Genomic DNA, 14,885 nt, shown 5'->3' with positions numbered 1-14,885 from the left:
AGTACCATATAACACACACATTCCCCGAGCACTGTATTAAACGTTTGGGAGAGTACAATACAACAGAGACGCTCAGTCATTCAGTCCGTTATATTTATTAAGTGCTTACTGTGCAGAGTACCGTATCGACCGCTTTGGAGAGTACATTATAACAATAAACAGACACATTCCCTGCCCACAAGGTGCTTCCAGTCCAGGTTAGCGATGGAAGAGCAAGGTTCGTGAGCCGCGCCATAAAGAGGAGAGTAGCGAGATGAGCTACAAGCGAGCCAGGTGATCGAGCGCTTTAAATCTGATGGTGAGGAGTCTCTGTTTGAGGCAAATTTATATTCACAAATATTAGATGACGATGATGATGCTTTTTCCAGGTTGGTAGAGGGAGTTTCTCGCATGTCTGGAACTGGGTAAGGGCAGGACAGCCGCTGTTAGCAGGGAGCCATTATGGGAGAGCCAGCGGGGCTGTGGGACCCGGGCCAGAACCCCCAACAACAGCACGGTGCTCCCCAAATCGGCATATCTGGTCCCCTCTGGAATTCCACAAGGGATTCTCTTTGGGAAGGCAGGCAGCTTCCCTGGAATTCTATGAGGAATTCACACGGGAACCAACGGATTCCCTTTTCCAGATTGTCCTTATTCTGCGGTCGCTGTGAAGCATCAGGAGCGGACTCACGGAGGAGAAGGCGATTGAAAACACCAGGTGGCTGCTCATCAGCAAAGGAGACTTTTCCTTCCTGTTTAGAAAGACGCTCAGCATGATGGACTGCCGCCCGTAGAGGAGGACGTAGAGGGTGACCAGGGCCACCACCCTCTTGGCCGCCCGGACCTCGGGCGTCTCGCCGGGGGAGCGTCCGGGCCCGTGGAGGTGTCGGACCTGCCGGTGGTGCCTGTGCAGGACAAAAACCATGTAGCCGCTGGCCAAGCTCATGAGCCCCACGAAGAACAGATCGCGGAGGGAGAACACGACGGCGATGAGCAGGGTGGTTTCCGCGCTCTCACTGACCTTCGAACAGTATTTGAGATCCAACATGATTCTGACGACGCTGCTGTTCCGAGGGCCCGTGATGTTGAACGGGGCGTCTAAATCGACGAGCAGACTGAGGCCCCAGGACAGGAGGCAGGAGGGAAGGATGCACCCGGGTAGCCTGGCTTTGATCCGGGCCCACCGGGAGGTCCCGGGGCTGATGGTGACGGCCTGGAAGACGCTCAGGAGGCAGGTGCTGCAGATGGACAGGCCCCGGGCCACTCGAAAAACGTACATGAGGATTTTACATCCGCCGTCGCTGAGGAAATTTCTCAGTCCCCAAGCCGACAGGGTCTCCGGGAGTCCAAAGGTGAGGAGGATGACGGCGTTGGAGAAGGCCAGATGGATGAGGATCAAGTCTGAGGGGCTGACCTTGCGGCTGGCAGTGACCGTGCGGGAATAAAAGAGGAAGAGGAATAGATTCACCGAGATCCCGATGCCGATCTGTAATAGAAACGCGATCCCAAAGGAGAGCTCGGTGGCGTTCATCCACCCGACCTTTCGGTTAGAACTAGAGGAGGTTTCCTGTAGAACAATGTGAGATGGAGAAGATGGAGAGATCAAGAGAGATAGAGACAAAGACGGTACACTGAACATGCGTTACCAGGGTCAATCATTTCATCGATGGTTCTTACTGAGTGTTTAAGGTGCACAGAGCTTGCGAGAGTACATTATACCATAGTCGGTAGACCTGTCTCCTGCCCACAGTGAGCTTTCCAGTTTAGGTAGGGAAACAGGTGTTAATATAAATGAATAAATTCGGAATACGAACAGAAGTGCTGTGGGGCCGAGGGTGGGGTGAATAGCAACTGCTCAAAGAGTTAGAGCCAAATGCATAGGCGACACAGAAAGGAGAGGGAGTCGGAGGAAAGAGGGTGTAATCAGGGAAGGCCTCTTGGAAGAGAAGTGGTTTTAATAAAGCTCTGAAGGTGGGGAGAGTGGCAGTCTGGCATATATGGAGAGGGAGGGACTTCCGGGCCAGAAGGAGGACGTGGGCTAGAGGTCAGCGGCGAGATAGATGAGATGGAGGTACAGTGAGTCGGTTGGCATTAGAGGAGTAAAGTGTGGGAAGTGATCAAAAGAGAGCTCCTTATCTTCCCTCCCATGCCCTGTTCTCCCTCACTTTCCCATCACTGTAGACGACACCTTTATCCTTCCTGTCTCAGGAGCCGTAACCTCGGCATTATCCTTGACTCCTCTCTCTCACGCAACCCATGTATTCAATCCACCATTAAATCCCCCTGACCCCACCTTCGCAACGCCGCTAAAATCCTCCCTTTCCTCTCCATCCAGACTGCTGCCATGTTAATGCAGTCACTTATTCTATCCCGCCTTGATTACTCTATGAAACTCCTTGCTGACCCTCTCAGCTTCCTCCTCTCCCCACTCCAATCCATACTTCACTCTGCTTCCCGAATGATTTTTCTACGGTAACGTTCGGGACATGTTTCCCCACTCCTCAAGAAACTCCACTGCTTCTCTGATGCCAACCTTTTCACTCTTTCTCCATCTCATCTAGCTTGCTGCCAACCCCTTGCCCACATCCCGTCTCTGGCCTGGAACGCCCTCCCTCCTCAAATTACTCTCCTCCCTTCCTTCCAAACCTTATCGAAGGCCCATCTCCTCTAAGAGATCTTCCCTGACTAAGCCTCCCTTTCCTCTTCTCCCGCTCCCTGGTGCATCGCCCTGACTTGCTCCCTTTGTTCATCCTCCCTCCCAGACCCACGGCACTTATGTACCTATCCGTAATTTATTAATAGATATTGGTATCTGTCTCCCCTTCTAGAAAGCGAGCTCGCTGTGGGCAGGGAGTGTGTCCATTTATTGCCGTACTGCACTCCCCCGGCTGATTGGTACAGCACTCTGCACATGGTAAGCGCTCAATAAATATCGTTGAATGAATGACTCTAGTGGGCAAAACCTTTACAGCTCCTGATCAAACTGGAGTTATTTTCAGAAGCCTCAAGCGGGAGATGATCCAGGGTAATGGCGATGGGGCTCTCTCCCAAAAGCCCTCAAATGGGAAAATGAAAGTCCTGGGAGAGAGCTCTTCAGGGGTTATCAGCCATGGCTCCTAATCAAACTATTTTTCAAGCGCTTACTGTGTACTAAGCGCTTAGGAGAGTTCAATGGAAGAACTGGTATACAATGAGTTTACAGTTTAGAGGGGGAGACAGATATTGATATAAATAAATGAATTGTGGCAAGATACCCAGGCTCTGAACTAAACACTTGCTCCAGTGTTGGCCCAGCCACCTCTGCATTAAACAGAAACTTCTTACCACTGGCTTTAAAGCACTCCATCAGCTCACCCCCTCCTACCTTGCCTCACTGCAATCTACCTAATTACATTTTATCTACCCCAGGGCTCAGAACAGAGCTAGCCACATAGTAAGCTCTTAACAAGTATCATCATCATCATCATCATCATCATCATCATCACCGATCTCCTACTTCAGACCAGCCCATCCATTTTGCTCTTCGAGTGCCAGCTCACTCACTGTGACCCGATCTCACCACTGACCCGTCTCCCGACTCCTCCCTTTGACCTGGACTTCCCTCCCCCTCCAAATACGCCAGACCACCACTCTCCCACCTTCCAAACCTTATTAAAATCACCTCTTCCCCAAGAGGTCTTCCCCGATTAAGCCCTCTATCCCCCAATTCCCTCTCCCTTGTGTCTCTGCCCTGCACTTGGATCTTATCAGAAGCAGGGTGGCTTAGCGGCTAGCGCACGGGCCTGGGTGTCAGAAGGACATGGGCTCCAATCCCAGCTCTGCCACGTCTGCTGTTTGATCTGGGCCAAGTTACTATACTTCTCTGTGCCTCAGTTTCCACATCTGTAAAATGGAGATGAAGGCGGTGAGCCCTATGTGGGACAGGGCGTGGCTCACTGGAAAGAGCCTGGGCTCCGGAGTCAGAGGTCATGGGTTCGACTCCAGGCTCTGCCACTTGTCAGCTGTGTGACCGTGGGCAAGTCACTTAACTTCTCTGGGCCTCAGATACCTCATCTGTAAAATGGGGATTAAAACTGTGAGCCCCACGTGGGACAATCTGATCACCCTGTATCCCCCAGCGCTTAGAACAGTACTTTGCACATAGTAAGCGCTTAACAAATACCACCATTATTATTAACCCAATTACCTTGTGTCTACCTCAGTGCTTAGTACAGTCCCTGGCACATAGTAAGTGCTAAAAACAGATACCACAATTATTATTATCCTTTAAGCACTTGATGCTCACCTCACCCCTAGTCCCACAGCCTCTATGTACAAGTTTATAATTTATATATATTAATGCCTGTCTCCCCCTCTAGAATGTAAGTTGCTTGAATGCGGGGAATGTGTCTAGCAACTCTCCTGTATCGTACCGCCTCGCAGTAATCATAAGAATGATAACGGAAATCGTTAAGCGTCTACCGTGTGTCCGGCACTGTACTGAGTGCTGGGGTAGATATGAGATTATCAGATCCCACAGGGGCCTCACAGCCCAAGTAGGAGGAACAGGTATTAAATTCCCATTCTGCAGATGAGGGAACTGAGACACGGTAAAGATAAGAGAGTTACCCAAGGTAACACAGCAGACAAGCGGCAGAGCCGGGATTAGAATGTAGAATTAGAATGTAGAATTGCATTCTAATTAGAATTAGAATGCAATAAATACCACTGATTGCTGTATGGATGGATGCACATGAGTGCTTCTGGGTTGGGATGAGGATCAAACTGCTTGAAGTGGATATTGAAGACGAGACACCAAAGGGAAAGAGAATCGAGCGGGGAGGTGAGAAAGGTTGAGCAGTCAGAGAAGGCTTTTCAGAGGCGATAGGATTTTCATAGTGGAGATTTTGGCCGGGGAGAGTGGCGGTCTGTCAGATAGGAGTGGGAAGGGAGTTGCAGGCCGGAGTCCAGGAGGAAGCGGTCGGGAGAAAGTCGATGAGTTTTAGAGGAGCCGGCTGCGTGTGCGTTTTTCTAAATGGTATTTGTTAAGCACTTGCTATGTGCCGAGCACCATACTAACCACGGGGCAAGATACAAGATAATCAGGTTGGAAACAGCTCAGGTCCCACAGTCTTAATCCCCATTTTACGGAAGAGGGAGCTGAGGCCGAGAGAAGTGAAGTGATTTGACCGAGGCCACGGAGCGGATAAGTGACAGAATAGGGATTAGAACCCACGTCCCACTGATTTCCAGGTCCGTGCTCCACCCACTGGGCCACACTACTTCTCTAGAAGCCTCAGATTTCCTATGGAAACCCCTGAAATGCCACGATCAGAGAGGTGATTTTATCCTACTCACGATTCTCCAGTGCTCGCGCCGTCAGGGAGGGAAGTTCACGGGGAGTCCGATTCGGGTAGGATGCGTCGGAGGCAGCATTTATCAGCTGCTCTTCCCGTCTCTCCCCCTCCCTCGGGGGGCGATTAGCAGGTGCGTAGGTCTGTGAGCATTAATCCGGTGTGACGGGCCTGCTGGGATACCCTGGAAATAACAGGATTCCCCCTCATCCCACCAGAGTTGGCACTGGATGAGCCCTTGGTGTCCCTACAATCACCTGCTGCTGGTCGTCCATCGGAGAAGCCATCGCTTAAAGGTGCCAATACGATCAATCTGTGGCATTTATTGAGTGCTTGCCATGTGCAGGGCTCTCTACTAAGCTCTTGGGAGAGTACAATAGAACACACACATTCCACTGAGCGCTGTATTAAACGTTTGGGAGAGTTCAATACAACGGAGACGTTCAGTCACTCAGTCCACAATATTTATTAAGTGCTTACTGTCTGGCTACTGTATCAAGCACTTGAGAGAGTACGATATAACAATAAACAGACACATTCCCCGCCCACAATGAGCTTCCAGTCCAGGTTAACGTTAGGAGAACAAAGTGCGTGGGCTGCACCGTAAAGAGGAGAGTAGCGAGATGAGTTAGAAGCGAGTCAGGTGAATGAGCACTTTAAAGCCGATGGTGAGGAGTCTCTGTTTGAGGCAGATTTATATTCACAAATATTAGATGACGATGATGATGCTTTTTCCCGTTTGGTAAAGGGAGTTTCCGGCGTCACCGGAACTGGGCAAGGGCAGGACAGCCGCTGTTAGCAGGGAGCCATTATGGGAGAGCCAGCGGGGCTGTGGGACCCGGGCCAGAACCCCCAACATCAGCACGGTGCTCCCCAAATCGAGATATCTGGTCCCCTCTGGAATTCCACTAGGGATTCTCTTTGGGAAGGCAGGCAGCTTCCCTGGAATTCTATGAGGAATTCACACGGGAACCAACGGATTCCCTTTTCCAGATTGTCCTTATTCTGCGGTCGCTGTGAAGCATCAGGAGCGGACTCACGGAGGAGAAGGCGATTGAAAACACCAGGTGGCTGCTCATCAGCAAAGGAGACTTTTCCTTCCGGTTTAGAAAGACGCTCAGCATGATGGACTGCCGCCCGTAGAGGAGGACGTAGAGGGTGACCAGGGCCACCACCCTCTTGGCCGCCCTGACCTCGGGCGTCTCCCCGGGGGAGCGTCCGGGCCCGTGGAGGTGTCGGACCCGCCGGTGGTGCCTGTGCAGAACAAACACCATGTAGCCGCTGGCCAAGCTCATGAGAACCACGAAGAACAGATCCCGGAAGGAAAGAACGACGGCGATGAGCAGGGAGATTTCCGCGCCGTCACTGACCTTCGAACAATATTTGAGATCCAACATGATTCTGAAGACGCTGCTGTTGCGGGGGCCCGTGATGTTGAACAGACTGTCGAAATCTACGAGCAGACTGAGGCCCCAGGACAGGAGGCAGGAGGGAAGGATGCACCCGGGCAGCCTGGCTTTGATCCGGGCCCACCGGGAGGTGCCGGGGCTGATGGTGACGGCCTGGAAGACGCTCAGCAGGCAGGTGCTGCAGATGGACAGGCCCCGGGCCACTCGAAACACGTACATGAGGATTTTACATCCGCCGTCGCTGAGGAAATTTCTCAGTCCCCAAGCCGACAGGGTCTCCGGGAGTCCAAAGCTGAGGAGGATGACGGCGTTGGAGAAGGCCAGATGGATGAGGATCAAGTCTGAGGGGCTGGACTTGCGGCTGGCAGTGGCCATGTAGGAATAGAAGAGGAAGAGGAATAGATTCACCGAGATCCCGACGCTGATCTGTAACAGAAACACCATCCCAAAGGAGAGGTCGGTGGCGTTCATCCACTCGACCTGTCAATTAGAATCAGAGGGGCCTTCCTGTAGAGCAATCTGGAATGGAGAAGATGGAGAAATTAAGAGAGACAAAGAGAGTTCACTGACCATCCAATTAAGGCGTCAATCAATCAGTAAATGTTTTCAATTGAGATCTGTACTAAGCACGTGGGAGAGTACTCTATCACCAAGTTGACGGACCTGTTCCCTGCCCACAGAGTACCTTCAGATTAGAGGGGGATGCGGACATTAATCTAAATGAATAAATCTGGGATCTCTTGGGAAATACTGTAGGGTAGAAGGAGGGGTGACTAGTAAGTGTTTAAAGGGTACAGAGGCAAGCTCATAGGTGAGGTAGAAGGGAAAGGGAGTCCGAGAAAAGAGGGCTTAATCAGGGAAGGCCTCTTGGAGGAGATGGGCTTTTTAATAAGCCTCGGAAGGTGGGGAGAGCGGCGGCCTGGTGTATATGGTGGGGGAGAGAGTTCCTGGTCAGAGGCAGGTTTTGGGTGAGAGGTCACTGGAGATGAGATAGGATGCGGGGATACAGAGAGATGTGGGCTGGATGGATGCCTCTCTCTGCCACAATCCTCCCAGCCAATCGCCACCTAAGTGACCTTAAGCCTGTCGCTTCACTTCTCCGTGCCTCAGTTACCTCAACTGTAAAATGGAGATGGAGACTGTGAGCCCCCATGCGGAACAGGGACTGTGTCCAGCCCGATTTGCTTGTGTCCACCCCGGCCCTTAGTACAGTGACTGGCACGTAGTTAGTGCTCAACAGATACCGCAGTTATTGTTATTATTAATATGAGCCATCAGAAGCCATTCTGAGAGGGCAAAGATTTTACACGTCATGATTAAAAATGGAGTTTTTATTCCTGCAAACCTCAGGTGGGACATGGTCCGGTGTAATGGCCACGGGGCTCTCTTGCAAAAGCCCGCGAATGGGAAAATGGAAGTCCTGGGAGAAGACTCTTCATGGGTGAAAACCTGTGGCTCCTAATCAATCAATCAATCAATCAATCAGTTGTATTTACTGAGTGACTACTGTGTGCAGAGTACAGTACTAAGTGCTTGAGAGAGTAGAATAGAAGACTTGGTAGGCACGTCCCCTGCCCACAGTGAACTTACAGTTTAGACGGAGAGACAGATATTGATGTAAATAAATCAATAATGGCTAGATACATCAGCTCTGTACTAAGGTCTTGCTTCGGTGGTTGCCCGTCCACCGCTGCATTGAACAGAAACTTCTTAGCATTAGCTTTAAAACACTCGATGGGCTCACCGACTCCTATTTTACCTCTCTGTGTCCAACCTGATTAAACTCTAACCGCCCCAGTGCTCAGAAGAGTGTTTCCCAGCTTCCTCGCTGCACCCCGATCTCGTTTAGCTCACCTCTCGCCCCTTTTCCGCACCCTCCCTCTGACCTGGAAGTCTCTCCCACTCTATCTATGCCAGATAACCACTCTCCCCACCTTCAAAGCCTTATTAAAATCACATCTCCTCCAAGAGGCCTTCCCCGGCTATGCCCTCTGACTCCCAAGCCCCGGGCTCTTGCCACTAAGCCAAGCTGCTTTTCCTACTCTCTCAATAATAATAACGGTATTTGTTAAGCACTTTACTGGGGTAGATGTGATACGATCCCACATGGGGCTCACGGTCTGCGTAGGAGAGGGAAACGGGTATTACACCCCCATTTTGCAGTTGAGCAAACTGAGGCACCGAAAAGGTAAGTGACTCACCCAAGGTTACGCAGCAGACAAGTGGGAAGTCAGGATTAGAATGCAGGGCCCGTAATAAATACCACCGACTGTTGGATGGCTGTGCCTAAGCGCTTTGGGCTTGGGGTGAGAATCAGAGTGTTTTAGGGGGTTTGAAGACAAGACACCAAAGAGAAGGAGAATCAAGTGGCGAGTTGAGAAGCTAGAGAAGGCTTCTTAGAGAAAATATAATTTTTGCAGGGCTTTGAAAATGGAGAGAGCGGTGGCCTGTCAAATAGGAGTAGGGAGGGAGTTTCAGGGAGGGGACCAAGAGGAGAGGGTTGGCTCGGAGGAAGATGCAGGAAGTAGGTTGGTGTGAGAGGAGCTGGTTGTGTTTTTTTTTAAAAATGGTATTTATTAAGCACTTACTATGTCAGTCATATTTATTGAGCGCTTACTCTACTAAGCGCTTGGGAGAGTACGCAGTAACAATAGACAGACACATTCCCTGCCCACAACGAGCTTACCGTGTTTCAGGCGCTTTACTAAACACTGAGCAAAATATAAGATAATCACACCGGACGCCATCCGTGTCCCACGGTCTTAACCCCCATTTTACAGAAGAGAGAACTGAGGCAGAGAGAAGTGAAGTAATTTGCCCAAGGCCACGCAGCAGATGAGTGACAGAATAGAGATTAGAACCCGCATCCCAGTGATTCCCAGGCCCGTGCTCCACCCACTGGGCCACACTACTTCTCTAGAAGCCTCAGATTTCCTATGGAAACCCCTGAAATGCCACGATCAGAGAGGTGATTTTATCCTACTCACGATTCTCCCGTGTTCACGCCGTCTGGGAGGGAAGTTCACGGGGAGTCCGATTCGGGTAGGATGCGTCGGAGGCAGCATTTATCAGCTGCTCTTCCCGTCTCTCCCCCTCCCTCGGGGGGCGATTAGCAGGTGCGTAGGTCTGCGAGCATTAATCCGGTGTGACGGGCCTGCTGGGATACCCTGGAAATGGCCAAATTCCCCACTAATTCTACCAAACCTGGGACTGGGTGAGCCCGGAATCCCCCAGCAATTACCCACTCCTGGTCATCCAGCAGAGAAACCACTGGCAGACGAGGCGATAGTATTTACGGAGCACTTGCTGTGTGCAGTCCACTGTACTAAGCGCCTGAGAGAATACGATATACCAATATTCATTCGTTATTCATATTCATTCATCCAATCATATTTATTGAGCAGTTGCTGTGAGCAGGGCACTCTATTCAGCACTTAGGAGAAGACAATACAAGAATCAACAGACCCATTCCCTGCCCACAGAGAGCTTACAGTCTAGAGGGAGGAGACAGATATGAATATAAATAAATCAATGACAGATATGGACCTAAGTGCAGAAGGGCCGGGAGGGGGGATGAATAAATGGAGCAAGTCAGGGCGATGCAGAAGGGAGTTGGAGAAGAGGAAAGTGCCAAGCACCGTTCTAAGCAGCGAGGTAGATACGAGGTGATGCGGTCGTCCCTCGTGGGGCTCACGGTCTTCATCCCCGTTTTACAGATGAGGTAACTGAGGCTCAGAGAAGTGAAGTGACTTGCCCAAGGTCACACGGCAGACAAGAGGCGGAGGCGGGATTAAAACTCACGACCTCTGACTCCCAAGCCCGGGCTCTCGCCTCTTGAACGCTTTGGCGTCACGCTTCCTGGGATCCCAACCAGCCAGGCGGATAGGCTCCAAGCGAAGACCAAATGTTGACAGAACCCGGGCCGGACACCTTCTGAAAACAGAACACAAAGGAACTGTGGTTGGCGGATTAGGATAACTTATGCCGAAGGAGCTCGATGTAACGGTCAACGACTACAGTATAAACGCCGGGGGAGAAGGCCGGTCGCTGCTTCTCGCTCTTATCCGACAGCCCGGGCCGGGGGAGGCCTTTTAGACGGAGACGCTCGAGCAGGTCGTAGCCCGTACTTGGACTGGATATCGGCCGAAACTAATCATCTCTCGCTAGGAGATTCTCACCACCCCCGGGTTGGAGGGCTCAGTGGTGTCGGAGATCTCACGGCCCCCGGTTTGGAGGGTCTATTAGAAGCCGGACCCCTTGCGATTGATGTCTTGTGCATGCTAATCAACGTTCTCGTGCCGTAATACTGAATATCATGGTCCGTTCCGTCGGTAAAGCTGAGTCACGGCCTCCCCCGTCCCTAAATTGGCCTCTTTGGGACGTAACACGAGATGACGGGCTCGTGAGACAGGAAAGGTGGTGGTGCCACCTACGGTGATGGGGAAGTCAGGGGGAGGACGATACAGAAGAGTTGGTAGACAAGCTCAGTCAATCAGACGATTTATTGAGCACTTACTGTGCGCAGAGCGCTGTATTAAGCGCTTGGAAGAGTACAGTATGACAATATCTGTTGCCAACTTGTTCATCCCCAGCGCTTAGTACAGTGCTCTGCACATAGTAAGCGCTCAATAAATACTATTGAATGAACAATAAACGGCCCCTAACCACAGTGAGCGTACAGTCTAGAGGGGGGAGACGGACATTAATAGAAATAAATAAAATTACAGATAGGTATATAAGTGCTTTGGGGCTGGGGGCGGGGGATGAAAAAAGGGAGCAAGTCGAGGTGCCGCGGAAGGGAGCGGGAGAAGAGGGAGGGAGGGCTCAGTCAGGGAAGGCCTCGTGGAGGGGATGGGCCTTGGATAAGGCTTTGAAGAGGGGGAGAGTATGGAAAGCAATTTTAGGGTCTATTTCTCAGGATGGAACGCAAGATTCACCTGTGCCGGGCAGCAGCAGCAGCACGGGAGAGAGTCGAGGGCGGAGATTCAAGTTTACCGCACGGAAGAAGGCAATTCGGTATTTTCACCGAGTAAACGCTCCGGCTCCACTACCGGAACGATCGCAGATGGAGGTGGGGCGTTCCGGGAGAGATGAGTGCGCCGAGTCGCTTTGGGTCGGAGACGACTCGACGGCATAAGATGAGAACGTAAGATCCTTAAGGGCGGGGGTTATTTCTACTAACTCTATTGTACTCTGAGAAGTATTAAGCAGCGTGGCTCAGTGGATAGAGCACGGGCCTGGGAGGCAGAAGGACTTGGGTTCTTATCCTGGCTCCGCCGTACGTCTGCTGTGTGACCTCGGGCAAGTGACTTCACTCCTCTGTGCCTCAGTTACCTCATCTGCAAAATGGGGACAGCGACTGTGTCCAACCTGATCAACTTGTATCTGCCCCAGCGTTTAGTAGAGTGCTTGGCCCGTAGTAAGCGCTTAACAAGTATCGTTACTCTCCCAAGAGCTTCTTAGGGTAGTCTGCGCACAGCTGGTGCTCAGTAAAGAATAATGGTAACGATGGCATTTGTTAAGCGCTTACTATGTGCCAGGCACTGTTCTGAGGTAGATACAAGGTCATCAGGTTGTCCCTCGTGGGGCTCACAGTCTTAATCCCCATTTTACAGGTGAGGGAACTGAGGCACGGAGAAGTGAAGTGACTTGCCCAAAGTCAGACAGCTGACAAGCGGCGGAGCCGGGATTAGAACCCACGACCTCGGACTCCCAAGCCCACGCTCTTTCCACTAAACCACACTGCTTCTCATTTTGATGATGATTTTAATGAAGGAGTGAGAGGGACGTGGAGATAGAGCGTCCAAACATCTGTGCCCCACCGCTGGATTATAAACTCCATGTGGGGAGGGAGCATGTCTCCCAAGCGCTTAGCCTAGCTCTGGGCACACAGTAAGCGTTCAATAAATAGCACTGATTGATCGATTGAATCCTCTGGCTCTCCACTGAACCCTCCTTGGCCAGGTTCCCTGTCACGAACCCGGTAGAGAGTCAGTTCTCTTTCTTCCACTAGGGAACAACAATAATAATAATAATGACGATGATGATGACGGTATTTGATAAACGCTTACTATGTGCCAAGTCAAGCAGGACCTATAGAATGCCCGCCGATGCCCTATTAATTAATTGCTACTAATGATGAGCTGGAAACACACCCTGGAGGGGAGACAGTCAGAAACATCTCTCCTGGGGTGTCTCCGATCGTCAACTGGCAGATAATTGAGAAAGAACTCAAGAAGCCGCCTTGTTCCCGATTTTTAGCAGGGGAGTCTGGGCGTCCCGGAGATTTCTCGGTCCGAGACTGAGCGTGGAATTACTTCTTAGGGATTCACTCATCCACCCGCGCCGCAATCGCTCCCCGAGGGACGGGAGAGATGAGGAGGAAAATCGGCTGATAAATGCCGCCTCTTCCTCATCCAGCCAGTCTGCCGCTCTGCTAGCTGCTCTCTCAGGTGAACCTGACGGGCGAGTAGCCTGACGGTATCTCTCCGGCCGCGGGGTGTCACAGCATTTAGCAGAAGGCCGAAGTAGAAGTAGAAGGCGGTCACCTCTAAAGAGTCCCCCAACGCTCTTGCCTTGTGCTCTCCCAAGCGCGTAGTAGAGTGCTCTACTCACATCGAGCGCTCAATAAATACGACTGGTTGATTGCTTCTAACTGCAGCTTGAGAGCCACAACTTTCTCCCATCTTTTCACTTCCTGGGACTATTTTTTTTGGGGGGGGGGAGGTCGTTCATGGTATCTGTTAAGTGCTTACTCTGTGTCAAACACCGTTCTAAGCCCCGGGGTAGATATGAGTGAATTAGGATGGACAGAGTCCCTGTCCCGCATGGGGCTCACGGTCCAAGTTAGTCAATCAGTCGTATTTATTGAGCACTTACTGTACTAAGCGCTCGACAGAGTACAAGATAACAGACACGTTCCCCGGCCACGGTGAGTTGACAATCTAGAAGGGGAGACAGACATTCACATCAGTAAATAGAATTACGGCCACGGACGTAAGCGACGGGCTGGGAGAGGGGTCGAATAAAGGGAGCGGGTCAGGGCGACGCGGAAGGGAGTGGGAGAAGAGGGAAGGAGGGCTTAGTCAGGGAAAGCTTCTTGGAGGAGATGAGCCTTCGATAAGGCTTTGAAAGGGGGGGAGAAGTCGGAAATGAGGAGGGAGGGCTTCCCAGGCCAGAGGCAGGACGTGGGCGAGAGGTCGGGGGCGAGAGAGACGCGATCGAGGCTCGGGGAGGAGGTCGGCCTTAGAGAAGCGAAACGTGAGGGCCGAATGGCGGTAGAGCAGCGAGGTGAGGTAGGAGCGGGCGAGGCGATTGAGCACTGAGTGGGACAGGGACTGTTTCCGATCTAATTCTCTTGAATCGACCCCAGTGCTTGGCACGTAGTAAGTGCTTAATCGCAAAAGACTCAACTGCCATACGAACTATCCTGGCTCCGACAGAAGCTCGATGGCGGCAGTGGCCAGCGTCAGAAGGCTCACAGAGAGCCCTGGGGCCCCATTCGAGTGAAGACGGCAAGAAAGTGAGCCATAAAGGTTAGTGGTCCGCTTTTCCCGCTTATCTCCCTTCTAGTCCCTCCCCCTAAACTCCTTTCCCCCACCCTGCCTCCTCTGTTCTTCTTACCCGTTTTTTTAACGGCGTTTATTAAGCATTTACTACGCGCTACTCACTGTACTGAGCACCTGGATAGACACGAGCCAATCGGGTGGGACCCAATCTCTGTCTCTGGTGGGGCTCACAGTCTTAATCCCATTTTACAGATGAAGTTACAGAGGCACAGAGAAGTTGTGGCTTTCCCAGGGTCACACGGGAGGCAAGCGGCAGAACCGGGATGAGAAGCCAGGTCCTTCTGACCCCCAGACTCGTGCTCTGTCCACTAGGGAATGCCGCTCACCTCCCCTAGTCCCTCTCTGTTGTTTCTGCGTCACAGAATCAGCTAAAATCACATCTCCTCGAAACCTTCCTTGACTAACCCCTCTTTCCTCGCCTTATCACCCTCCCGCCTACGTCGGTGGTATTTACTGAACACTTACTGTGAGCAGAGCATTGCGCTAAGCGCTCGGGAGAGTGCAATATACCAATCAACAGACACATTCCCTGCCCACAAGTACTTTGATACTCACCCGACTCCCACCCCTCATTTATTTATGTCCGTATCCTTAGA

At 51.6% G+C, this 14,885-nt stretch overlaps 1 protein-coding gene and 1 pseudogene across 1 annotated transcript; both read right to left on the bottom strand.

The window, feature by feature from the left end:
• Window positions 1-580: 580 nt before the first annotated feature.
• ORNANAV1R3223 (vomeronasal 1 receptor ornAnaV1R3223) lies at window positions 581-1,510 on the bottom strand. Its single transcript, NM_001253615.2, has one exon. The coding sequence runs from the start codon at window positions 1,508-1,510 to the stop codon at window positions 581-583; it is 930 nt and encodes a 309-aa protein (NP_001240544.2).
• Window positions 6,301-7,069, bottom strand: ORNANAV1R-PS3888 (vomeronasal 1 receptor ornAnaV1R-ps3888 pseudogene; annotated as a pseudogene).

Source organism: Ornithorhynchus anatinus, chromosome X3 (genome assembly GCF_004115215.2).
Source record: "Ornithorhynchus anatinus isolate Pmale09 chromosome X3, mOrnAna1.pri.v4, whole genome shotgun sequence".
Taxonomy (NCBI): Eukaryota; Metazoa; Chordata; class Mammalia; order Monotremata; family Ornithorhynchidae; genus Ornithorhynchus; species Ornithorhynchus anatinus.
The sequence above is the reverse complement of the archived record's forward strand: the minus strand, read 5'-3'. Positions and strand labels throughout refer to the sequence as shown.

Bases quoted from the DNA above. Each gene is read 5' to 3' on its own strand.
- ORNANAV1R3223 (NM_001253615.2), bottom strand. From the start codon at position 1,510: ATGAACGCCACCGAGCTCTCCTTTGGGATCGCGTTTCTATTACAGATC.